Source organism: Genypterus blacodes, unplaced genomic scaffold (genome assembly GCF_046128005.1).
Source record: "Genypterus blacodes isolate CSIRO-AG114 ecotype Tasmania unplaced genomic scaffold, CSIRO-AGI_Gbla_v1 ptg000054l_1, whole genome shotgun sequence".
Lineage (NCBI taxonomy): Eukaryota > Metazoa > Chordata > Actinopteri > Ophidiiformes > Ophidiidae > Genypterus > Genypterus blacodes.
The window spans coordinates 1,604,459-1,632,260 of record NW_027466866.1 but is presented as its reverse complement, the minus strand read 5'-3'; the positions used below and the strand labels follow the sequence as shown (position 1 = coordinate 1,632,260).

At 41.5% G+C, this 27,802-nt stretch overlaps 2 protein-coding genes and 2 pseudogenes across 2 annotated transcripts; all 4 read right to left on the bottom strand.

Moving 5' to 3' along the window:
- Nucleotides 1-95: 95 nt before the first annotated feature.
- Nucleotides 96-7,415, bottom strand: LOC143001556 (hydroxylysine kinase-like; annotated as a pseudogene).
- Nucleotides 7,416-10,704: 3,289 nt separating this feature from the next.
- LOC143001617 (hydroxylysine kinase-like) lies at nucleotides 10,705-14,033 on the bottom strand. Its single transcript, XM_076151316.1, has 4 exons — nucleotides 13,103-14,033; nucleotides 12,574-12,716; nucleotides 11,913-12,093; nucleotides 10,705-11,738 (listed from the first exon to the last, which is right to left on the bottom strand). The coding sequence occupies exons 1-4, from the start codon at nucleotides 13,464-13,466 to the stop codon at nucleotides 11,296-11,298; spliced, it is 1,131 nt and encodes a 376-aa protein (XP_076007431.1). The 5' UTR covers nucleotides 13,467-14,033; the 3' UTR covers nucleotides 10,705-11,295.
- A 415-nt stretch (nucleotides 14,034-14,448) lies between these two features.
- Nucleotides 14,449-17,423, bottom strand: LOC143001658 (hydroxylysine kinase-like; annotated as a pseudogene).
- Nucleotides 17,424-18,124: 701 nt separating this feature from the next.
- LOC143001657 (hydroxylysine kinase-like) lies at nucleotides 18,125-26,325 on the bottom strand. Its single transcript, XM_076151382.1, has 5 exons — nucleotides 26,237-26,325; nucleotides 24,707-25,015; nucleotides 24,244-24,386; nucleotides 18,743-18,923; nucleotides 18,125-18,567 (listed from the first exon to the last, which is right to left on the bottom strand). Exons 2-5 carry the CDS (start codon nucleotides 25,008-25,010, stop codon nucleotides 18,125-18,127), a joined length of 1,071 nt encoding a protein of 356 aa, XP_076007497.1. The 5' UTR covers nucleotides 25,011-25,015; nucleotides 26,237-26,325.
- Between the last annotated feature and the right edge of the window lie 1,477 nt (nucleotides 26,326-27,802).

Here is a 27,802-nt window from a genome sequence, read left to right as displayed (position 1 = left end):
TAGATTATTCTTTTTAAATCCACATTCTTAATTAAAGATTAAAAACAGGTCAATTTTTGAGAGCTGATGAACTAAAAATGCCTTAGTTCTCCATTCTCAACCTTCTTTATTCTTCACCAGGTATTTTGAATTGCAGGACAAATTCAATATTGCACAAAATGTTGCTGATCCTTTTCTTTTTTTGTTTTCTACTGTCATTAATTCTTGCTTGTTGATGTAAATTCTATCATTAATCCCTCAAATTAGTAAACTAATACCATGATACAAATGTTTTTTTCCTGTTTATGTCTCATATGAATTTACTGACTTGATTTGTTATATTTAGAACATCCTCTGAATTCATTTTAGAATACTTTATTGAAGGTCTCCAGGTAATGAAAATCATAACACACCAATCATCACTTCCTGTCACAGTATTGAGCAGCACTGTGAAACCACACCCTCTCTACCTGCGTCTGTCCCAGCTCCCACAGGTGACGGAGTATGTGGAAGCCTCTCTTGGATGTTATCATCAGATACTCTTCATTTTCTGGATGCAGTAAGACACTGTACCGTGTATAAACCAATGCCTGGCAGAAGCGTGAGAGCACCAGCAGATAAAGGGCGTGTCTCTCTGCCTCTTTGAGAGGGAGGACACTCTCCCAGCCTGCTAGGACAGGTCCACCCACCTCTATGGGTTTAGGGTGTTCAATCATGAGGTGCATGATAGTGATAGCTAAATCATAGATGCAGTGTCCACTGCTCATGCCCCCAAAGTCAAGAATGCCAGAAATGGTGTAGCCATCATTCTCATCAGGTTGTACAAGCACATTGAGGTCATTGAGGTCCCCATGATTAATGCCTAGGAAAAAAGGGATTCACATGTATGGATAGAAACCAGACCATTGTGGAATAATAACAAACATGCTCAACTCAGCCTTTGCTGCCTTTTGCTGGTGGACAACAGTTCTGAATGTTTTTGTGCCTTCAACTTACAGTGTGTAGGAGAACTTGTAGTGTGGAAACGTCCCACTCACTATTGCGGAAACTGGTGCGTGCAGGGACCACAGAGGTTTTGTACCCTTGAATGACTTCACAACCTCCTGGATAGGGTCTCCATCCATTAAGTAGATGAACTCTTCTAGCATGGGAACATTCGACAACCCCCACTTGTATTCATCTCTCTGCAGCACGCTGAGTTCAGGGTGTTCCATCTGGTCAAGACAATGTTGTTAAGAAGGGAAGGCAATAACAGAAAATGGAGGAAAATAGGAAAAAGAAGATGACTAAAGTCAACACTATAAGAACCACCATGTAAGATATAAAATATAATCTATTTATTGTAAATATAAGAATTGTATGGTCAACATAAGGTTACATTCACACTCAAGATACTGGCTCCAAATCGTCTGAGCCAAATAAACAACACTCAGTAGACTCACCAGGGAAGGCCCAAGGAACATACATATGACTAGAAGTGGAGAATAACTACCTGAACTTCGAGACAAAGACGGTAAACACTTCGCCCATCAAGGGCTCTGTCTGTCTCACGCACACACACACACACACACGCACTCACTCACTCACTCACTCACTACACATAGACTGCGTCACTCACACACCACACACACCCCCATCAATTGGTGACGACCTGTCTGAGGTCTCTTCATTTTACATGTGTGACTACTATAGAAATGCAGATTGTATTGTATAGTTGTTTTGTAACATATTTGCAGACAGCAGCACTCAGGACAGGACACATAGCTCCTTAAGGCAGAGAAGCAGACAAATCTAGGTTCTTCCCTGTAGAGCCTGGGTCACTTACAGGCGGACCGCGGTCCGGATCCGGACCCAGACGCTATCCCATACGGACCCGGACCTATAGTCAACAAATTATTAAATTATTTTTAATTTTGACGGGGCGCTTCTATTTTAAGCGGCACAGCTTTTCTAGACTTTAGTTAACGGCACTGGAATAGACGGACCAGGACATTTACTAACCAATCGCGTGCAAGTTAAGCCACCCACCTGATGCACTCGGCCAATCGTGGACCAGGAAATTTACAAACCAATCGCGTACGAGTTAAGCCACCCACGTGATGCTACTCAACCGATCAGATCTGTACATTCAAAAAGATAAACATTGCGACTCTCAGTGCAGACAGAGGAAAGAGGTGAAAGGCGAGTGACAGGCGAGAAAAGTAACGTTACAGCGAGAGAAGACAGACAGGCAAGTGAGTGGGAGTCAGAAGAGGTACAATAACAATGGCGCTTTCTAAGAAGAGAAAAGTTGACGGCGAAAACAGAGCTTTCAACATGGAATGGACCGAAGTATACATGTTTATTCTTCCCGTCGCGAGCACAAAACCAATGTGTTTCATATGCTCAGAGACCGTGGCACTTATTAAAAGTGGCAATGTGAAACGCCATTATGAGACAAAGCACAAAGCTTTTGAACAATCATACCCAACCAAGTCTGAACTGAGGTCCCAGAAAATTAGCAGTCTCAGAGCCCAATAAGATCAGTCCACCAGGATCTTAACCCATTCATTCACTGCCCAACAACGTGCTCATGAATGTTCCTTCAGACTTTCTTGGATTTTAGGTCAACACAAAAAGCCCTTTACAGATGGAGGTGTTGTCAATGAGTGCAGTAGCAGAAACATTACTTGAGGGTAAACAAAAAGAAGAGCTTTGTGACAAAATTAAGCAAATACCTATGTCAGCATCATCAGCCACAAAGAAAAGTGAAATATTAGCCCAGGATGTGCTAGCCCAGCTGGATGAAGCCATTCATAAGACGCCTTGTGTAGGCTTGGCTGTAGATGAGTCCACTGATGTGTCTGACAATGCTCAGCTGTTAGTTTATGCAAGATTCTTCAACAAAGACAAGAAAGAGTTCTGTGAAGACCTGTTAGGTGTAAGTTCCCTTCAGACCAGTACAAGAGGAGAAGACCTGGCCATTAAGGAGATGTTAACAAAGCGAGGAATAGAGCCAAACCAAGTGGCTTCAATAACCACAGATGGAGCCCTTGCCATGATGGGGAGGGAGAAAGGAGCTGTGGCAAAATGAAAGAGGACAATCCTGAGCTAATCTCTTACCATTGCATAATTCATCAATCTGTCCTATGCTCCACCCTGCCAGATGAGCATGCTGAGGTGATGAACACAATGATGAAAATGATAAATTTTCTCAGGGCATCCTCTTCTTGTCAGCATCGCATGCTCAGGGAATTCCTCAGAGAAGTTGATGCAAACGCTGATGATCTTTTGCTTCACAACAATGTGAGATGGCTCAGCAAAGGCAGGGTTTTGGAGCGATTTTGGTCCATTAGAAGGGAATTAGCGGCTTTCTTGGCAAAGCTGAGAAGTCAGAAAGCAACACACCTTTCTCTCTTTTTAAATTGTGAAAAAAAGATGGATAATGTGGCCTTTTTGGTAGATATCACTTCACACCTGAATGAACTGAATTTGAAGCTACAAGGCAAGGACAATTCAATTTGTGAACTGATGACAGCTGTCCGCTCCTTTCAGATGAAACTTGAGGTGTTCAAAGAAGACCTACAGGGAGACTGTGCACACTTCCCAGCAGTGCAGGAACAGGTCCAGGGACAGAGAGATGTGTCTTCTTTTGTTGACTTTGTTGATAAGCTGATTGAAAACTTCAGCAAACGTTTTGACAGCTTCAGCTTTGGACAGCAGCTCACCATGTTCATTCAGAACCCATATCTCATCACCGATGTCAGAGGGTTCTCAAAAGAAGTCACACAGCACTTCAAGTGGGCAAATGTTGGCTTTTCCGGAAGGTACTGATTGATCTCCAAGCAGATGTGACCCTGAAAGAGCAGTTTGGAAAAACTGACCCTGCCACTTTCTGGCTCCAAATGGTCTCTGATACAGCTTTCCCAGGGCTGAGGAAAGTAGCACTGTTCATCTTGACCATGTTTGGCTCCACATACAGCTGTGAGGCAGCTTTCTCAACAATGAACATTATTAAAACTAAATATCGTTCCAGGCTCACCAATGAGCACCTGCACATGTGCATGAGAATGGCCCTGACACCAATCAAGCCCAGATTTAAAATCTTGGCAGGACAAGCTAGAGTCCAATTCTCCCACTGAACAACAGAAAATGGGGAAGTGGAAGGAAGAAAGATGAACTGTAAAATTTTTAAGATGTTTTGAGATTCGTGTTTCTATCCGTTGTAAAATTGGTTGAGACTGTTACGTTGAGATGCAAGTCAAGCTGCTGCTACTTTTAATTTTTTTCTGAAATTAAGCACTTTATTTTAGCTATTTTATTTATTTTCTCTATTTAATTTTTAAATGCAGCCCTTCTTATATTTACATTTAAAGTCAGTTCAATGTTAACAATAAATTTTGTTGAAATGTTTTCAACTTGTACTTTCCTTGATTTGACAGTCCATTGTTGATTACAGACGTTGATACAACTACTAGGCTACTTCTGTATATATCAAAATCATAACGCAAGTTAGACATTATCATGTTCCGGACCTTTGCCTGAGAAGATTTTCTCTAACTGGACCTCTTCAAATTTTAGTTGAATACCCCTGCTGTAGAGGAAGACCCGCATGTGCTGTGCGTCCTACGTACGGCCATGCGTTAGACATTCTAAGGTTGATCCGTTAGCCGGAGACCCGCATGTGCTGTGCGTCCCACGTACAGCCGTGCGTTAAACATTTTAAGGTTGATCCGTTAGCCGGAGACCCGCATGTGCTGTGCATCCTACGTACGGCCATGCGTTAGACATTCTAAGGTTGATCCATTAGCCGGAGACCCGCATGTGCTGTGCGTCCCACGTACAGCCGTGCGTTAAACATTCAAGGTTCTTTCCCGTAGAGGGGGTTCCCGCATGTGCTGTGCGTCCCACGTACAGCCGCGCGTTGAACATTTTAAGGTTGATCCGTTAGCCGGAGACCCGCATGTGCTGTGCGTCCCATGTACAGCCGTTCGTTAGATAATTCTGGGTTCGTCCGTTAAAGGTTGTCCAGTGTAGTAATATTGCGTTAACTGCTCATTGCTTTTTAACATAGACAAAAGGTATATTTAGATTCTGATATACTTTGTGCTGGGAATTCAACTGTTAATGACTAGTGATATTTCTTTCATTCGGAGACTTTCAAAACGTTTCAATGTTAAATAAATTGATGATTGTTCAACTTTGATTTATCTCGGTTTTACCGTTTGTGTTATGACTTCGGCTTTTCAGAGATACTTGCGTGTCCGCGTTATTTCAACTGGTAGAGACTTTTCGGCTTGCTTTACTCAATAGGGCGAAAAGAGGTTACTGAGTAGGAAACATTCAGCTAAATTATGTTTGGAGAACTTTACGCGCACCACGCCTCCGACTTGGTGAGAAAGGGATCTGAGAAATAGAACTCACCAAAATACGCATGAACAGCCTCTGGATTAATAAGAATATGTTTTTAAAACACGTTTTGAAGACAACTGTGGAATTACGTCTCTGAGTTCAAAGGAAAAGAATACCTTAGAAAACACGCGTCCGTGGCAAGTACAACATAAGGCTTATTGACCACGTTTAGTTGAAGCCTCTGAGCTAGTTCAAGGGTATGACGAATATCACTTACTAGACACACTTGTGTCCGACGTAACGGGGACGAAGCCCGTCGACAAATTTAGAAGGATATTCTGCTATTCAGCTCCTCGCAACCCAAAACTTCACCGGAACGCATTAGGGAATTAGTAACCTGGCCAGTAAGCAAATCTTTAGAGATGGAAGTATTCTCGGTTCGAACAAATAACATCATCCTAAAGTAAATAAGAGCGTAGAATCAATACTAAATGCATCCCGAATTCCCGCACTGATAGAATGATCCGAAACCAAAACTTCTTATTCGTAACAGACAATTGGCGTATCTATGTACAGAATCAACCGATTTGAGACTAAATTATCAATAGCAAACTAATATTTTATCTTATGGAGTCAGATAAACGAGATCATTTCAACTACAAAACAATAACAATATTTTCAAGTTGCCAAAAATGGAAACATTCTACCGGCCTTTGCCCGTTCCCATTGGCTCTGTCGTTGGACCAAAGGGCGGGACTTCCGGGTTTTACAACCATAAGAACAGATTCTACAATGAAGAAAACAGGCTATTAAATGCAAAAACAAACTGCTGTGATCATTTTCATCCATATATTTTTGTCTAGAAATGTATCTTTGTATTAGAATTCTATTAAGAAAATCTCCTAAATGCACTTTAAAAAAAATCTGAAAATGTTATTGTATAATTCCAATGTATTCATCCTCTCCCCCCAGGTGTCCTGCTGTTTGCTTTGGTTTCTGTTCTCTTGCAGTTCATCGTCACTCAATAACTCTTTGTATATTCCTATGTAGATACACTAGTTAGTGACTTAGTCATTGAGTTCATTCAACTTGCATATTATTGATATTCTGTAGACTATTCTAAGGGCAGCAACATTAATTTGCTGAATTTATAATATATTCATAAAACTGCGAATGTTCCTCTGTGATTTGACTCTTTTACCTCTTGAAGGACTTTGACCATCTTGGCTGCTGTCTTGCCAGTTTCATAAAGTAACTGTGGTGAGTAAGGGACCTTGGAAATGGTGATTCCAGGTAAATAAGTCAACAGCCGCACCAGGTACTTCTGACAGCCAAACCCACAGTCTGCAAACAGTAGAGACATTATTACATTAGAGACATGTCTTTGCCTGCACATCCTCCTCTGATATACCTGTTTATGTGAAGTGCGTGCGTGCGTGCGTGCGTGCGTGTGTGAGTGAGTGACACGTCATGTGGCAATTTTCTTGACCATGGAGGCTGTTCTCGCTCTGTGTGTTGGAGGGAAAACTGCCTTTAAAGTAATTGATAAAGCAATGCACTGGCCTATTTGATCAGTTTCTTTCAACTTTATTCAAATTAGCCATTTTAACTGAATCAGTCTGTTCACCCCTCAAACCTTAGCATGACTGTTTAATCAGGCTCCTACCAATGTCTTCAAGGCTCATGAGTTGTCCTGTGGTGGTGGGCAGGACTGTTTGGACAGGAAACCCATGCTGGTGAAGGATGGTCATGGTGTGTGTCTGCACCTGAATCAGAGCAAGATTCTTACTGACTTCTGTATTCATGATCTTCAGGATGTAGTCACCACCCTCAGTGACTGTTAAGTGGAAGTTCTGGTCATCATAGCTGGGCAGATCGCGAATTACTGACGCCGTCAGTTTGTAGAGCCTCATGACCATCTCAGACACCTGAGAGTGGCTGAGATTGGGTTTGGCACTTGACTTACTCATCTTTGCTGCAGGAAAAGAAGGCATTTAGGGTAAAAAAGAAAAGAAAATATCACAACATCCTGCATGATCCTTTCAGTTAAATCAGCCACAGTGACATTGTGAGCCGCTGCTCTGACACAACAAGCTGCAAGCCTCTCTGTGTAACACAGGAAACCCTGCCACACAAATTTCACATTACACAAGTCTGGGCCAATGCTGAATTTCAGTATTCAGCAAATGTTACACTCAACAATAATGCATTCCTAACAAGAATATAAACTGTATATCCAGTGAACAATTCAGACATTTCTCTTTTTCTCTCTTTCTCTCTTTTTCTCTCTTTCTCTCTCTCTCTCTCTCTCTCTCTCTCTCTCTCTTTTCTTCAGCAGTTGGGTGGAGATTTTCCTGCACATCTCGCAACCAGTCGTGAAACAGTTACTGAAGTAAAATGCATGGATCCGTTTCTGTCTACGCTCCTGTTTTCATGTTTAGCTTGACGGGTCATTGCCAATCCTTCACACAGAAATGTCATTACGCTCTTCTCTGTTTGTTTGTTTGTTTACATTTGGACAAGCGGTACACAGTAATAAGCTCCGTTAGTTAATAAATAAGTCGCCTGAATCTGTGTATGTCCACGCATCGCTGTTGGGAAAATGTGTGGCTGTAATAAACGGCATTGAAATTTGAATCGATGTCCTACCTGCAGACGGACAAAGTAGTAAAATCACTGCTGAAGTCCGGCAGAAAGTTCACATCAACGCTCAAGTTGCCAGAATGCAACTTCCTGTGTTCGATGTTTTTAGTTATTCAAAATAAATATAGAATTCCCTTCAGCTCTTTTTCATAATTTTTGAGAGGTCACATCTTGTGTTGAAAGAAATAACGTGCTTTTACGAGTTAATAGTGCGTTGGAACGAGAAACATTACTCCTTGCCACGGCATAAATAAATAGCGTGGCTTATATGGTTGTGGGTTTATCTTTCAGTATTTTGTGTAAGCCTAATATTAAAATGTATGATCAAATACATTACGTAATTTAAGATGAATACATATGGGACAAGTGTGAGCGGTCACTGTTAGACCAATCGGTTGTAGATTATTCTTTTTAAATCCACACTCTTAATAACAAAATAAAAACAGGTCCTCAACCTTCTTTATTCTTCACCAGGTATTTTGGATTGCAGGACAGATTTAATATTGCACGATATTTTGTTGATTCTTTTCTTTTTGTGTTTTCTGCTCTCATTATTTATTGCGTGTTGATGTAAATTCATTAATCCCTCAAATTAGTAAACTAATACCATGATACAAATGTTTTTTTCCTGTTTATGTCTCATATAAATTTACTGACTTGATTTGTTATATTTAGAACATCCTCTGAATTCATTTTAGAATACTTAATTGAATGTCTCCAGGTAATGAAAATCATAACACATTGCTCACTTCCTGTCACAGTATTGAGAAGCACTGTGAAACCACACCCTCTCTACCTGCGTCCGTCCCAGCTCCCACAGGTGACGGAGTATGTGAATGCCTCTCTTGGATGTTATCGTCAGATACTCTTCATTTTCTGGATGCAGTAAGACACTGTTCATTCATTTTCTCATAAAGCAGCCAAACCCACAGTCTGCAAACAGTAGAGACATTATTACATTAGAGACATGTCTTTGCCTGCACATCCTCCTCTGATATACCTGTTTATGTAAAGCGTGCATGCGTGCGTGAGTGACACATGTTCATGTGGTTTGTTGGCCAAGTAGGCTGTTCTCAGTCTGTGTGTTGGAGGGAAAACTGCCTTTAAAGTAATTCTGCATCAATAAAGCAATCCACTGGCCTATTTGATCAGTTTCTTTCAACTTTATTAAAGTTAAAATTAGCCATTTTAACCGAACCAGTCTGTTCACCCCTCAAACCTTAGCATGACTGTTTAATCAGGCTCCTACCAATGTCTTCAAGGCTCATGAGTTGTCCTGTGGTGGTGGGCAGGACTGTTTGGACAGGAAACCCATGCTGGTGAAGGATGGTCATGGCGTGAGTCTGCACCTGAATCAGAGCAGGATTCTTACTGTCTTCTGTATTCATGATCTTCAAGATGTAGTCACCACCCTCAGTGACTGTTAAGTGGAAGTTCTGGTCATCATAGCTGGGCAAATCGCGAATTACTGACAGTGTCAGCTTGTAGAGCCTCATGACCATCTCAGACACCTGAGAGTGGCTGAGATTGGGTTTGGCACTTGTCTTATTCATCTGTGCTGCAGGAAAATCACATAGCATCAGAAAACAAACAACACTGCACAAGGCATTTAGGGTCAAATATTTCAAATTTGAATGAATTAAAATTTCAAACTGTCACATTGACCCTTAAATGTACACATACAGACCATTACTAATAAAACAATGTTTATGACTAGGTAAGTAGACTAGCAACTGAATGAAGCAAAATGAAATGGTATAGTAACATCAACGCATGAAGTGACATGGAATTTAAGGCAGGTAAAAATGTTATATTAGTAACCGTGAATGATGGAAAGGAATTAATAAAAATAAAAATACCTGAATGCGGTTCTGACATCAAACCGTCAGAATTTCTTATCAATCAGAGCTAAGTGACACCAACTCATCAGTTAATCTCAAAACCTGCATTTTTGAAGCGATGTGGTCCTTAAAGCCAGATCACAGCACAGCTGGTGGTCTCTCTCTCACTCTCTCTCTCTCTTGAAGACTAAAACTGAGAAACTAAGAGAACAGAAATCCTTAGCTCAGAGGAAAGTCTTGGCTGTTTTATTTGCTTTCACCCCAGGGTAAGTGAGAAACTGCTCTTTGGTGCCTGACTATTCAATTCCTTTGTAAATGTTTGTTATTTAAATGATGACAGTTAGGAAACGCTGTATGATCAAAACTTGCATATCTACATATCACCATTCACCTATTTAAATATTTAAACAATCAGATGAAGGAAATAAATGAACATGAATGCAGACACGTTTAACAAAAGCAGTATTACTATAAACAATGACTTTGACTTTTATATGTCTAAAGTAATGATATATTCCATGTTAACCTACATTTGCTAACTGGAGTAGTCTTGGTGTTACAGAATTGTAATAATTGACTATTGGATCATTTTCTAGAAGCAAGTCCTTGTAACACAAACTGGTGTATCTACATAGAAATGTAGAAAGAGTTGATCAGTGAAGATTGCAATGGAGAAAACATGGTATGCCATGAAACATCCCAAGGGGGGCAGTGCTGTGACTTACAAACAGGAACACAAGTCACACATCCAAAATGCACACTGTGACCTTTTCTGCATCGCTGAATGTACACATTATGAGCAGCAGAGGGCAGATGGTGCCTTCTCGCGCGTGTGTGTGCAGGTGTGTATGATATTAGAAGAAAAGATATGGGGAGAATTGTGTTTTTTATTTTTATTTTTATTGTCAGGTCGCATTAATTAGTTGATTAAAGTTTGAAGTTGCTCCTCTTCTTAATATGATGAGATTCAGATTTCTGCAGATCCATTTCTATACCTCTCCACCATATTGAGGCTTTCAGCCTAATACGTTTCAAACTCTTATATGTGAGAGGATGTCTCCATCAGGTGTTCAAATCCCTCTCTTTTCATCAGCACAGCCAGCAAAAGATTTGCTCTCAGAAATAAGACAAGACAACAACAACAAGACATCTAAGACATCTAAGACTAGTGCGGGTTGATCTGCAGATCACCCTTTGAGGTCGAGACCAATCATGTGTGTAATATGGAGGTGGTTTTATTCTTGAAATGAAGGATTATATTTTTCCCTTTTGATGTCTTTTATATAAAGATTATTTGTAATGTTAAAACCATCAACTTAATTCCTTTATTTAATTGCATAGTTCCAGGTCACTTATAACACATTGCTCACTTCCTGTATTGAGCAGCACTCAAAGACATTAAGACTGGACAACTTCTGATGGCCACCAGTTGGATTGGGTGATGGTGGGTGTGGTTCGGGCTAGAACATGTTGTGATTCTAGGTAAATCATTACACATCGCTCACTTCCTGTCACAGTATTGATCAGCCCTCTGAAACCACACCCTCTCTACCTGCGTATGTCCCAGCTCCCACAGGTGACGGAGAATTTGAATGCCTCTCTTAGATGTTATCATCAGATACTCTTCATTTTCTGACTGCAGTAAGACACTGTACCTTGCATAAACCGATGACTGGCAGAAGCGTGAGAGCACCAGCAGATAAAGGGCGTGTCTCTCTGCCTTGTTCAGCGGAAGGACACTCTCCCAGCCTGCTAGGACAGGTCCACCCACTTCTATGGGCTTAGGGTGTTCAATCATCAGGTACATGATAGTGATAGCTAAATCATAGACACAGTGTCCACTGCTCATGTCCCCAAAGTCAAGGATGCCAGAAATTTTGTAGCCATCGTTCTCATCAGGTTGGACAAGCACATTGAGGTCATTGAGGTCCCCATGATTAATGCCTAAGAAAAAGGGATTTACATGTATTAATATAAACCAGACCATTGTGGAATAATAACAAACATGCTCAACTTAGCCTTTGCTGCCCTTTGCTGGTGGACAACAGTTCTGAATGCTTTTTTGCCCTCAAGTAACAGTATGTAGGAGAACTTGTAGTGTGGAAACATCACACTCACTCTTGCGAAAACTAGCGCGTGCAGGGACCACAGAGGTTTTGTACCCTTGAATGACAGACTTCACAACCTCCTGGATAGGGTCTCCATTCATTACATAGATGTACTCTTCTAGCATGGGAACATTCAACAAACTCCACTTGAATTCATCTCTCTGCAGCAGGCTGAGTTCAGGGTGTTCCAACTGGACTAAACAATGTTGTTAGGAAAAAAGAAAAAGAAGATGATTTAAGTCAACACCATATGAACCACCATAAGAACAGATTCTTCAATGATGAAACAGGCAATTAAATGCAAAAACAAAGGTAACTGCTGTGATCATTTTCATCCATACATTTCAATGTCTAGAAATGTATCTTTGTATTAATTTTCTATTTAGAAAATCTCCTAAATGCCCTTTTAAAAATGTTATTGTATAATTCCAATGTATTCATCCTCTCCTCCCAGGTGTCCTGCTGTTTGCTTTGGTTTCTGTTCTCTTGCAGTTCATCATCACTAAATAATTCTTTGTATATTCCTATGTAGATACACTAGTTATTTAGTTCATTTGACTTGCATATGATTGATATTCTGTAGACTATTCTAAGGGCAGCAAAATGAATTTGCTGAATTTATGATATATTCATAAAACTGCAGATGTTCCTCTGTGATTTGACTCTTTTACCTCTTGAAGGACTTTGACTATCTTGGCTGCTGTCTTGCCAGTTTCATAGAGTAACTGTGGTGAGTAAGGGACCTTGGAAATGGTGATTCCAGGTAAATAAGTCAACAGCCGCACCAGGTACTTCTGACAGCCAAACCCACATTCTGCAAACAGTAGAGACATTATTCACATGAGAGACATGTTCTTTGCCTGCACATCCTCCTCTTATTTACCTATTTATGTAAAGCCTGTGCGTGCGTGCGTGCGTGCGTGCGTGCGTGCGTGCGTGCGTACGTGCGTGCGTACGTGCGTGCGTGCGTGCGTGCGTGCGTGGGACACATTATGTGGTTAGTTTCTTGGCCAAGTAGGCTGTTCTCGCTGTGTGTGTATGAGGGGTAATAATTCTGCATCAATAAAGCAATCCACTGGCTTAAAAAAAAGAAAAGCCACTGGTTTCTTTCAACTTTATTAATGTTAAAATTAGCCATTTAACTGAATCAAGTCTTTTCACCCCTCAAACCTTAACATGACTGTTTAATCAGGCTCCTACCAATGTCTTCAAGGCTCATGAGTTGTCCTGTGGTGGTGGGCAGGACTGTTTGGACAGGAAACCCATGCTGGTGAAGGATGGTCATGGCGTGAGTCTGCACCTGAATCAGAGCAGGATTCTTACTGTCTTCTGTATTCATGATCTTCAGGATGTAGTCACCACCCTCAGTGACTGTTAAGTGGAAGTTCTGGTCATCGTAGCTGGGCAAATCGCGAATTACTGACAGTGTCAGCTTGTAGAGCCTCATGACCATCTCAGACACCTGAGAGTGGCTGAGATCAGGTTTGGCACTTGTCTTATTCATCTGTGCTGCAGGAAAAGCACATAACATCAGAAAACAAAGAAACAACACTGCACAAGGCATTTAGGGTCAAATATTTCAAATTTAAATTAATTAAAATTTAAGAATTATCTCATATCAGTAGTGTCACATTGACCCTTAAATGTACACATACAAACCATTACTAATAAATGAATGTTTATGACAAGGCAAGTAGACTAGCAACTGAATGAATGCAAAATGAAATGGTGTCGTTACATCAACGTATGAAGTGACATGGAATTTAAGGCAGGTAAAAATGTTATATTAGTAAGCGTGAATGATGGAAAAGAATTAAAAATACCTGAATGCGGTTCTGACATAATCAAACCGTCAGAATTTCTTATTAATCAGAGCTGAGTGACACCAACTCATTAGTTAATCTCAAAACCTGTATTGCTGAAGCGATGTGGTCCTTAAAGCCGGATCACGGAACAGCTGGTGGTCTCTCTCTCGCTCTCTCTCTCTCTTGAAAACTAAAACTGAGAAAGAACATGAACCGAGAACAGATCCTTAGCTCAGAGGAAAGTCTTGGCTGTTTCTTTTGCTTTCACCCCAGGGTAAGTGAGAGAAACTGTTTTTTGGTGCCTGACTATTTAAGTCCTTTGTAAATGTTTGTTATTTAAATTTTGACAGTTAGGAAACGCTGTATGATCAAAACTTGCATATCTCGTATCACCATTCACCTATTTAAATATTAAAACAATCAAATGAAGGAAATAAATTGACATGAATGCAGACACAATAAATAAAAGCAGTTTTACTATAAACAATTACTTTGACTTTTATATCTCTAAAGTAATGATATATTCCACGTTAACCCACATTTGCTAGAAACTTCAGAGTTGGATTCATTTTCAAACTTAAGATGTTAGAGAGGAAAAGAGCCATTGAAGATTTGCATATTGGTAGAGAGGTTTGGAAGATGTGTGTGTGTAGCCCAAAATAGAAGGGAGAACAAATGACATGACTGTTCTTAGTCTTCTTGAAATAATTTGGCCCATATCATCAGCTCTTCCCAAAAATATTTTGGAATCCTGATTTTCTTTATTCTTGATTAGGAAAATGTCTGCAAAAGGTGTAAGGTGCAGAAGAAATACATATGCTAGAATCACTCCTGGATTGGTCTGTCTAGACTCTAGAGTCTAGACAACAATCATTTGCCACATGTAGGAAATGAATAGGGCCTCTTAACTGCTGCAATTCCCGACCCACACAAACAGAAAGGTGGCAGACTGACTGAATAATGTACATCAAACTGAGCAACACTCATCAAACTCACAACAGAGTAGCCACAGCAAAGCAATGAGAGAGAGCCACAACAGGAAGCGCCAAATGTCCATTAAGACTTGGACGGCTTCTGATTGGCCGTCCATTGTTTTATGATTCGACGTAACTCATAACATATTGCTCACTTCCTGACACAGTATTGATCCGCACTCTGAAACCACACCCTCTCTACCTGCGTCTGTCCCAGCTCCCACAGGTGACGGAGTATGTGGAAGCCTCTCTTGGATGTTATCATCAGATACTCTTCATTTTCTGGATGCAGTAAGACACTGTACCGTGCATAAACCAATGATTGGCAGAAGCGTGAGAGCACCAGCAGATAAAGGGCGTGTCTCTCTGCCTTGTTCAGCGGAAGGACACTCTCCCAGCCTGCTAGGACAGGTCCACCCACTTCTATGGGTTTAGGGTGTTCAATCATCAGGTACATGATAGTGATGGCTAAATCATAGACACAGTGCCCACTGCTCATGTCCCCAAAGTCAAGGATGCCAGAAATTTTGTAGCCATCATTCTCATCAGGTTGTACAAGCACATTGAGGTTGTTGAGGTCCCCATGATTAATACCTAAGAAAAAAAGGGATTCACATGTATTAATAGAAACCAGACCATTGTGGAATAAGAGCATACATGCTCAGTCTAGCCTTTGCTGCCCATTCCTGGTGGACAACAGTTCTGAATGCTTTTGTGCCTGGAAGTATCAAAACTCAACATGAAGGTATGGAGGAAGAATAGTAGTGTAGAAACATCACACTCACTCTTGCGGAAACTGGTGCGTGCAGGGACCACAGAGGTTTTGTACCCTTGAATGACAGACTTCACAACCTCATGGATAGGGTCTCCATCCATTACGTAGATGTACTCTTCTAGCATGGGAACATTCAACAAACGAAAAGAAGATGATAAGTCAACAACATATAAACAAAGAACATATCCTTTAAAATGATGAAAACAGGCAATTAAAAGTAAAAAACATTCAATTCAATTCGTCTACAAATGTATCTTAATTTTAAGTATTGTAAAATGTCGCTCTGTGATTTGACTCTTTTACCTCTTGAAGGACTTTGACCATCTTGGCTGCTGTCTTGCCAGTTTCATAAAGTAACTGTGGTGAGTAAGGGACCTTGGAAATGGTGATTCCAGGTAAATAAGTCAACAGCCGCACCACGTACTTCTGACAGCCAAACCCACAGTCTGCAAACAGTAGAGACATTATTACATTAGAGACATGTCTTTGCCTGCACATCCTCCTCTTATATACCTGTATATGTAAAGCCTGTGTGCGTGCGTGCGTGCGTGCGTGCGTGCGTGCGTGCGTGCGTGCGTGCGTGCGTGCGTGCGTGCGTGCGTGCGTGCGTGCGTGCGTGCGTGCGTGCGTGCGTGCGTGCGTGCGTGCGTGCGTGCGTGCGTGCGTGCGTGAGGCTACTTCTTGCTTTCGTGTTATCTGCATTCCAACACAACCTGGAACTGATAAGCAGCAATAAATCAAAGGATAATTAACCCACATCACATGTCATGTGGTAAGTTTTCCACACCTTCTGGCCTTGACCCAAGAGGCTGTTGTCACTCTTTGTGTTGGAGGGAAAACTGCCTTCAAAGTCATCGTGCATCAGTAAAGTATGTGCTGGCCTACTTGATCAGTTTCCTTTAACTTTATGCAAATAAGCAATGTTTGATCAGGTTCCTACCAATGTCTTCAAGGCTCATGAGTTGTCCTGTGGTGGTGGGCAGGACTGTTTGGGCAGGAAGTCCATGCTGGTGAAGGATGGTCATGGTGTGTGTCTGCACCTGAATCAGAGCAGGATTCTTACTGTCTTCTGTATTCATGATCTTCAGGATGTAGTCACCACCCTCAGTGACTGATAAGTGGAAGTTCTGGTCATCGTAGCTGGGCAAATCGCGAATTACTGACAGTGTCAGCTTGTAGAGCCTCATGACCATCTCAGACACCTGAGAGTGGCTGAGATCGGGTTTGGCACTTGACTTACTCATCTGTGCTGCAGGAAAAGGCATTTAGGGTAAAAGAAAAAAATATATATATCACAGCATCTTGCATGCTCCTTTCTTTGTGAGCGGCTGCTACGACACAACAAGCTGCAAACCTCTTTCCAGTAACACAGGAAATCCTGCCTTACACATACTCTCTCTCTCTCTTTCTTTAGCCCAAAATTGTCACATGACACTAGTCTGGGCGAATGTTGAATTTTAGCATTCAGCAAATTTTACACTCAGCAATCATGCATTCCTAACAAGAATACAAACTGTTTATCCTGAGGCAGGGAACAACTCAGACATTTCTCTCTCTCTCTGTTCTTCGGCAGCTGGGTGGAGATTTTCCTGCACATCTGGCAACCAGTCGGGAAACAGTTACTGAATTAAAATGCATAGATCCGTTTCTGTCTACACTCCTGTTTTCATGGTTAGCTTGGTGTCTAATTGCCAATCCTGCAGTAGGAAATAAATATTGCGCTCCTCTCTGTTTCTTTGTTTACATTTGGACAAGCGGAACACAGTAATAAGCTCCGTTAGTTGATAAATAAGTGTCCCGAATCCGTGAATGTCCACGCATCGCTGTTGGGAAAATGTTTGGCTGTAATAAACGGCACTGACATTTGAATCGCTGTCCTACCTGCAGACGAACAACGTAGTAAAATCACTGCTGAAGTCCAGCAGAAAGTTCACGTCCAGGCTCAAGTTGCCAGAACGCAACTTCCGGTGTCCGATGTTTTTAGTTTTTCAAAATAAATGTAGATTTCGCTTCTCTGTTTCATCATTATTGAGAGGTCAAATCTTGTGTTTAAAGAAATGACGTGCAACTAAGAGTTAATAGTGCGTGGGAACGGGAAACACAAGTCCTGGCCACGGCATAAATAAATAGCGTGGCTTATATGGTTGTGGGTTTATCGTTCAGTATTTTGTGTAAATCTAAAATTAATATGTAAGATCAAATACATTACGTAATTTAAGATGAATACATATGGGACAAGTGTGAGCGGTCACTGTTAGACCCATCGGTTGTAGATTATTCTTTTTAAATCCACATTCTTAATTAAAAATTAAAAACAGGTCCAATTTTGAGAGCTGATGAACTAAAAATGCCTTAGTTCTCCATTCTCAACCTTCTTTATTCTTCACCAGGTATTTTGAATTGCAGGACAAATTCAATATTGCACAAAATGTTGCTGATCCTTTTCTTTTTTTGTTTTCTACTGTCATTAATTCTTGCTTGTTGATGTAAATTCTATCATTAATCCCTCAAATTAGTAAACTAATACCATGATACAAATGTTTTTTTCCTGTTTATGTCTCATATGAATTTACTGACTTGATTTGTTATATTTAGAACATCCTCTGAATTCATTTTAGAATACTTTATTGAAGGTCTCCAGGTAATGAAAATCATAACACACCAATCATCACTTCCTGTCACAGTATTGAGCAGCACTGTGAAACCACACCCTCTCTACCTGCGTCTGTCCCAGCTCCCACAGGTGACGGAGTATGTGGAAGCCTCTCTTGGATGTTATCATCAGATACTCTTCATTTTCTGGATGCAGTAAGACACTGTACCGTGTATAAACCAATGCCTGGCAGAAGCGTGAGAGCACCAGCAGATAAAGGGCGTGTCTCTCTGCCTCTTTGAGAGGGAGGACACTCTCCCAGCCTGCTAGGACAGGTCCACCCACCTCTATGGGTTTAGGGTGTTCAATCATGAGGTGCATGATAGTGATAGCTAAATCATAGATGCAGTGTCCACTGCTCATGTCCCCAAAGTCAAGAATGCCAGAAATGGTGTAGCCATCATTCTCATCAGGTTGTACAAGCACATTGAGGTCATTGAGGTCCCCATGATTAATGCCTAGGAAAAAAGGGATTCACATGTATTAATAGAAACCAGACCATTGTGGAATAATAACAAACATGCTCAACTCAGCCTTTGCTGCCTTTTGCTGGTGGACAACAGTTCTGAATGTTTTTGTGCCTTCAACTTACAGTGTGTAGGAGAACTTGTAGTGTGGAAACGTCCCACTCACTATTGCGGAAACTGGTGCGTGCAGGGACCACAGAGGTTTTGTACCCTTGAATGACAGACTTCACAACCTCCTGGATAGGGTCTCCATCCATTAAGTAGATGAACTCTTCTAGCATGGGAACATTCGACAACCCCCACTTGTATTCATCTCTCTGCAGCACGCTGAGTTCAGGGTGTTCCATCTGGTCAAGACAATGTTGTTAAGAAGGGAAGGCAATAACAGAAAATGGAGGAAAATAGGAAAAAGAAGATGACTAAAGTCAACACTATATGAACCACCATGTAAGATATAAAATATAATCTATTTATTGTAAATATAAGAATTGTATGGTCAACATAAGGTTACATTCACACTCAAGATACTGGCTCCAAATCGTCTGAGCCAAATAAACAACACTCAGTAGACTCACCAGGGAAGGCCCAAGAAACATACATATGACTAGAAGTGGAGAATAACTACCTGAACTTCGAGACAAAGACGGTTAACACTTCGCCCATCAAGGGCTCTGTCTGTCTCACGCACACACACACACACACACACGCACTCACTCACTCACTCACTCACTACACATAGACTGCGTCACTCACACACCACACACACCCCCATCAATTGGTGACGACCTGTCTGAGGTCTCTTCATTTTACATGTGTGACTACTATAGAAATGCAGATTGTATTGTATAGTTGTTTTGTAACATATTTGCAGACAGCAGCACTCAGGACAGGACACATAGCTCCTTAAGGCAGAGAAGCAGACAAATCTAGGTTCTTCCCTGTAGAGCCTGGGTCACTTACAGGCGGACCGCGGTCCGGATCCGGACCCAGACGCTATCCCATACGGACCCGGACCTATAGTCAACAAATTATTAAATTATTTTTAATTTTGACGGGGCGCTTCTATTTTAAGCGGCACAGCTTTTCTAGACTTTAGTTAACGGCACTGGAATAGACGGACCAGGAAATTTACTAACCAATCGCGTGCAAGTTAAGCCACCCACCTGATGCACTCGGCCAATCGTGGACCAGGAAATTTACAAACCAATCGCGTACGAGTTAAGCCACCCACGTGATGCTACTCAACCGATCAGATCTGTACATTCAAAAAGATAAACATTGCGACTCTCAGTGCAGACAGAGGAAAGAGGTGAAAGGCGAGTGACAGGCGAGAAAAGTAACGTTACAGCGAGAAAAGACAGACAGGCAAGTGAGTGGGAGTCAGAAGAGGTACAATAACAATGGCGCTTTCTAAGAAGAGAAAAGTTGACGGCGAAAACAGAGCTTTCAACATGGAATGGACCGAAGTATACATGTTTATTCTTCCCGTCGCGAGCACAAAACCAATGTGTTTCATATGCTCAGAGACCGTGGCACTTATTAAAAGTGGCAATGTGAAACGCCATTATGAGACAAAGCACAAAGCTTTTGAACAATCATACCCAACCAAGTCTGAACTGAGGTCCCAGAAAATTAGCAGTCTCAGAGCCCAATAAGATCAGTCCACCAGGATCTTAACCCATTCATTCACTGCCCAACAACGTGCTCATGAATGTTCCTTCAGACTTTCTTGGATTTTAGGTCAACAAAAAAAGCCCTTTACAGATGGAGGTGTTGTCAATGAGTGCAGTAGCAGAAACATTACTTGAGGGTAAACAAAAAGAAGAGCTTTGTGACAAAATTAAGCAAATACCTATGTCAGCATCATCAGCCACAAAGAAAAGTGAAATATTAGCCCAGGATGTGCTAGCCCAGCTGGATGAAGCCATTCATAAGACGCCTTGTGTAGGCTTGGCTGTAGATGAGTCCACTGATGTGTCTGACAATGCTCAGCTGTTAGTTTATGCAAGATTCTTCAACAAAGACAAGAAAGAGTTCTGTGAAGACCTGTTAGGTGTAAGTTCCCTTCAGACCAGTACAAGAGGAGAAGACCTGGCCATTAAGGAGATGTTAACAAAGCGAGGAATAGAGCCAAACCAAGTGGCTTCAATAACCACAGATGGAGCCCTTGCCATGATGGGGAGGGAGAAAGGAGCTGTGGCAAAATGAAAGAGGACAATCCTGAGCTAATCTCTTACCATTGCATAATTCATCAATCTGTCCTATGCTCCACCCTGCCAGATGAGCATGCTGAGGTGATAAACACAATGATGAAAATGATAAATTTTCTCAGGGCATCCTCTTCTTGTCAGCATCGCATGCTCAGGGAATTCCTCAGAGAAGTTGATGCAAACGCTGATGATCTTTTGCTTCACAACAATGTGAGATGGCTCAGCAAAGGCAGGGTTTTGGAGCGATTTTGGTCCATTAGAAGGGAATTAGCGGCTTTCTTGGCAAAGCTGAGAAGTCAGAAAGCAACACACCTTTCTCTCTTTTTAAATTGTGAAAAAAAGATGGATAATGTGGCCTTTTTGGTAGATATCACTTCACACCTGAATGAACTGAATTTGAAGCTACAAGGCAAGGACAATTCAATTTGTGAACTGATGACAGCTGTCCGCTCCTTTCAGATGAAACTTGAGGTGTTCAAAGAAGACCTACAGGGAGACTGTGCACACTTCCCAGCAGTGCAGGAACAGGTCCAGGGACAGAGAGATGTGTCTTCTTTTGTTGACTTTGTTGATAAGCTGATTGAAAACTTCAGCAAACGTTTTGACAGCTTCAGCTTTGGACAGCAGCTCACCATGTTCATTCAGAACCCATATCTCATCACCGATGTCAGAGGGTTCTCAAAAGAAGTCACACAGCACTTCAAGTGGGCAAATGTTGGCTTTTCCGGAAGGTACTGATTGATCTCCAAGCAGATGTGACCCTGAAAGAGCAGTTTGGAAAAACTGACCCTGCCACTTTCTGGCTCCAAATGGTCTCTGATACAGCTTTCCCAGGGCTGAGGAAAGTAGCACTGTTCATCTTGACCATGTTTGGCTCCACATACAGCTGTGAGGCAGCTTTCTCAACAATGAACATTATTAAAACTAAATATCGTTCCAGGCTCACCAATGAGCACCTGCACATGTGCATGAGAATGGCCCTGACACCAATCAAGCCCAGATTTAAAATCTTGGCAGGACAAGCTAGAGTCCAATTCTCCCACTGAACAACAGAAAATGGGGAAGTGGAAGGAAGAAAGATGAACTGTAAAATTTTTAAGATGTTTTGAGATTCGTGTTTCTATCCGTTGTAAAATTGGTTGAGACTGTTACGTTGAGATGCAAGTCAAGCTGCTGCTACTTTTAATTTTTTTCTGAAATTAAGCACTTTATTTTAGCTATTTTATTTATTTTCTCTATTTAATTTTTAAATGCAGCCCTTCTTATATTTACATTTAAAGTCAGTTCAATGTTAACAATAAATTTTGTTGAAATGTTTTCAACTTGTACTTTCCTTGATTTGACAGTCCATTGTTGATTACAGACGTTGATACAACTACTAGGCTACTTCTGTATATATCAAAATCATAACGCAAGTTAGACATTATCATGTTCCGGACCTTTGCCTGAGAAGATTTTCTCTAACTGGACCTCTTCAAATTTTAGTTGAATACCCCTGCTGTAGAGGAAGACCCGCATGTGCTGTGCGTCCTACGTACGGCCATGCGTTAGACATTCTAAGGTTGATCCGTTAGCCGGAGACCCGCATGTGCTGTGCGTCCCACGTACAGCCGTGCGTTAAACATTTTAAGGTTGATCCGTTAGCCGGAGACCCGCATGTGCTGTGCATCCTACGTACGGCCATGCGTTAGACATTCTAAGGTTGATCCATTAGCCGGAGACCCGCATGTGCTGTGCGTCCCACGTACAGCCGTGCGTTAAACATTCAAGGTTCTTTCCCGTAGAGGGGGTTCCCGCATGTGCTGTGCGTCCCACGTACAGCCGCGCGTTGAACATTTTAAGGTTGATCCGTTAGCCGGAGACCCGCATGTGCTGTGCGTCCCATGTACAGCCGTTCGTTAGATAATTCTGGGTTCGTCCGTTAAAGGTTGTCCAGTGTAGTAATATTGCGTTAACTGCTCATTGCTTTTTAACATAGACAAAAGGTATATTTAGATTCTGATATACTTTGTGCTGGGAATTCAACTGTTAATGACTAGTGATATTTCTTTCATTCGGAGACTTTCAAAACGTTTCAATGTTAAATAAATTGATGATTGTTCAACTTTGATTTATCTCGGTTTTACCGTTTGTGTTATGACTTCGGCTTTTCAGAGATACTTGCGTGTCCGCGTTATTTCAACTGGTAGAGACTTTTCGGCTTGCTTTACTCAATAGGGCGAAAAGAGGTTACTGAGTAGGAAACATTCAGCTAAATTATGTTTGGAGAACTTTACGCGCACCACGCCTCCGACTTGGTGAGAAAGGGATCTGAGAAATAGAACTCACCAAAATACGCATGAACAGCCTCTGGATTAATAAGAATATGTTTTTAAAACACGTTTTGAAGACAACTGTGGAATTACGTCTCTGAGTTCAAAGGAAAAGAATACCTTAGAAAACACGCGTCCGTGGCAAGTACAACATAAGGCTTATTGACCACGTTTAGTTGAAGCCTCTGAGCTAGTTCAAGGGTATGACGAATATCACTTACTAGACACACTTGTGTCCGACGTAACGGGGACGAAGCCCGTCGACAAATTTAGAAGGATATTCTGCTATTCAGCTCCTCGCAACCCAAAACTTCACCGGAACGCATTAGGGAATTAGTAACCTGGCCAGTAAGCAAATCTTTAGAGATGGAAGTATTCTCGGTTCGAACAAATAACATCATCCTAAAGTAAATAAGAGCGTAGAATCAATACTAAATGCATCCCGAATTCCCGCACTGATAGAATGATCCGAAACCAAAACTTCTTATTCGTAACAGACAATTGGCGTATCTATGTACAGAATCAACCGATTTGAGACTAAATTATCAATAGCAAACTAATATTTTATCTTATGGAGTCAGATAAACGAGATCATTTCAACTACAAAACAATAACAATATTTTCAAGTTGCCAAAAATGGAAACATTCTACCGGCCTTTGCCCGTTCCCATTGGCTCTGTCGTTGGACCAAAGGGCGGGACTTCCGGGTTTTACAACCATAAGAACAGATTCTACAATGAAGAAAACAGGCTATTAAATGCAAAAACAAACTGCTGTGATCATTTTCATCCATATATTTTTGTCTAGAAATGTATCTTTGTATTAGAATTCTATTAAGAAAATCTCCTAAATGCACTTTAAAAAAAATCTGAAAATGTTATTGTTTAATTCCAATGTATTCATCCTCTCCCCCCAGGTGTCCTGCTGTTTGCTTTGGTTTCTGTTCTCTTGCAGTTCATCGTCACTCAATAACTCTTTGTATATTCCTATGTAGATACACTAGTTAGTGACTTAGTCATTGAGTTCATTCAACTTGCATATTATTGATATTCTGTAGACTATTCTAAGGGCAGCAACATTAATTTGCTGAATTTATAATATATTCATAAAACTGCGAATGTTCCTCTGTGATTTGACTCTTTTACCTCTTGAAGGACTTTGACCATCTTGGCTGCTGTCTTGCCAGTTTCATAAAGTAACTGTGGTGAGTAAGGGACCTTGGAAATGGTGATTCCAGGTAAATAAGTCAACAGCCGCACCAGGTACTTCTGACAGCCAAACCCACAGTCTGCAAACAGTAGAGACATTATTACATTAGAGACATGTCTTTGCCTGCACATCCTCCTCTGATATACCTGTTTATGTGAAGTGCGTGCGTGGGTGCGTGCGTGTGTGTGAGTGAGTGACACGTCATGTGGCAATTTTCTTGACCATGGAGGCTGTTCTCGCTCTGTGTGTTGGAGGGAAAACTGCCTTTAAAGTAATTGATAAAGCAATGCACTGGCCTATTTGATCAGTTTCTTTCAACTTTATTCAAATTAGCCATTTTAACTGAATCAGTCTGTTCACCCCTCAAACCTTAGCATGACTGTTTAATCAGGCTCCTACCAATGTCTTCAAGGCTCATGAGTTGTCCTGTGGTGGTGGGCAGGACTGTTTGGACAGGAAACCCATGCTGGTGAAGGATGGTCATGGTGTGTGTCTGCACCTGAATCAGAGCAAGATTCTTACTGACTTCTGTATTCATGATCTTCAGGATGTAGTCACCACCCTCAGTGACTGTTAAGTGGAAGTTCTGGTCATCATAGCTGGGCAGATCGCGAATTACTGACGCCGTCAGTTTGTAGAGCCTCATGACCATCTCAGACACCTGAGAGTGGCTGAGATTGGGTTTGGCACTTGACTTACTCATCTTTGCTGCAGGAAAAGAAGGCATTTAGGGTAAAAAAGAAAAGAAAATATCACAACATCCTGCATGATCCTTTCAGTTAAATCAGCCACAGTGACATTGTGAGCCGCTGCTCTGACACAACAAGCTGCAAGCCTCTCTGTGTAACACAGGAAACCCTGCCACACAAATTTCACATTACACAAGTCTGGGCCAATGCTGAATTTCAGTATTCAGCAAATGTTACACTCAACAATAATGCATTCCTAACAAGAATATAAACTGTATATCCAGTGAACAATTCAGACATTTCTCTATTTCTCTCATTCTCTCTCTCTCTCTCTCTCTCTCTCTCTCTCTCTCTCTCTCTCTCTCTCTCTCACTCTCTCTCTCTCTTTATCTCTTTTCTTCCGCAGTTGGGTGGAGATTTTCCTGCACATCTCGCAACCAGTCGTGAAACAGTTACTGAATTAAAATGCATAGATCGGTTTCTGTCTACGCTCCTGTTTTCATGTTTAGCTTGACGGGTCATTGCCAATCCTTCACACAGAAATTTCATTACGCTCTTCTCTGTTTGTTGATTTGTTTACATTTGGACAAGCGGTACACAGTAATAAGCTCCGTTAGTTAATAAATAAGTCGCCTGAATCTGTGTATGTCCACACATCGCTGTTGGGAAAATGTGTGGCTGTAATAAACGGCATTGAAATTTGAATCGCTGTCCGTTAGAAAAATGTTCATTGGGTTATAATATGGGATAAGAGCATGCTGAAGTCCAGTACAGGAGGAAACAAGCAGTCTGACTAGAGACAATCTTATGATTGACTCAGACAGTGTGCACCAAGATGTTTCCTGCTGATATTGATCATTTTTGATTCACTCAGGTAGTGTGTCCTGTTAATATTGTTAAATTGATCAAGACTGTGAGTGACAGGGACAAAGTCCTCTGGCAAACATGTATAAGATGATGATTTGAGCTATTGAAAATCAGTCAACCCACACTGCAATGACCACACATTGTAACTGACTTGACTCTTGCTGCAGCAATAAATTCTCAACCCAAGTGTTCTGAAGTCTCTGTGCCTGAAGAAAAGCATTCCCCTGACAACTTGGTCCTACGAGGCGGATGCAAACATCCTTCCTGACTTAAAACTGAGTCCTGGGAAATGAAACAGTGAAGTTTAAAGCAGATGAGAAAGTGTGCTGTACGTTTTTCCCAGAACGAGGAAAAATTATAAAAATGGACTCACCCAGCTGAGAGCAGGAGTGCAGGGATTGTGTGCTGGCTGCAAGTGGAGTGGAGCAGAAATTGAAAGAGCCAGATTGGTTTGTGTGATAAGGGGGGAACTCCCAATAATGCTAGCAGTGCTCTGTTACAGCATGATAAGGGCATGTCAGGGCATCCACGGCACATATCTATGTAAATACAGCAAATGGGCGGATACACAGAGAAGTCTTCAAATGACTCCAAAGACGGATGTCTCTGGCAAATGCCAACTTGTATTATCAAAAGTGTGTCCCTGCAACTTATTGGGTCGAGATATGTATAATTGTTGAACATTGGAACGGTCTTGTCTGACAGAGGTATGCGGGCGCACTGAATGTCACAAATTTGTGTGGTCCAAGGCATAGGACCACACAAACTGTGGACTGCAAAGAAGGCTTTATGGCGTCAATGTTAACCCAAAAACATGGCCTGAAAGACAAACCGTTAGCATATTATTCTACCAGGTTAGATTCTGTAGCTTGCGATCTCTGGTGGCAGCTTCAATGGCAGTACAGGCATCAGCAACGATAGTGCTCTTTCATTCTCTGACACTAAAGGTGCCGCATGCAGCCTCAGTTATTTTGCTACAAAACAAAAGATCTTATCTTTCACCCTCCAGACATCTCTCCTGCATGACAGTGTTACTTTCACAACCGCATCCAACACTTGAAAGATGCAGCACACTTAATCGTGCAGTTCCAGTTGCTATGGATGGGCAACCACATGATGGTCTGAAGGACATTTCTGAAAAAGTGCTACCGAGGTCAGATCTAACAGATACTCCATAGGCTAGAGCTGACATCACAATGTTTGTGGATGGGTCTAGCAGAAAAAATCTTGTTGGAACAAATGCAATGGTTTTGCAGTTGTTACTCAAACTGAAACTCTGCTATCTAGACCATTACCAAAACATTACTCAATGCAAGCAGCTGAATTAGTGGCTTTAACAGAAGCATGTAAGCTAGCTAAAGGAAAGACTGTCATCCATCTTTTTGCGCAACAGTGGAAAGATAGGGGCATGGTGACATCAACAGGGAAAGACATTAACCATAAAGACTTAATTTTTATTTTGTTACAGGCAGTGCAATTACCTAAGAAAGTAGCAATATGTAAGTGTGCCGCACATACAGGCAAGGATGAGCCAGTCTCACAGGGAAATGCGAGAGCAGATGTAGCGGCTAAGGGGGTGGCTACCAAACATGAGGTGATGGCACAAGAGAAGGCCTCAACTCACATAGATCAGGATATCGTTAGGGACATGCAAAAGGTGTTACCTACCTTAGAGAAACAAAAATGGATGAACAAAGGGGCACAACAACAAAAAGATGACATCTACAGGTGACCAGAGGGAAAGCCAATATTGCCCTACGACCTTTTCAGATATGATGCAGTATTGAGCCATGGACTAAGTCATGTCCCAACAGGAGGGATGGTATCAACAATATCAAAGGTGTTTACAGCATATGGCTTTACTAATTACTCAAAAAAAAAAAAGTGGTTTAGCCTGCACAATATGTACTAAACATTAGCGGAATATATGAGAAACATG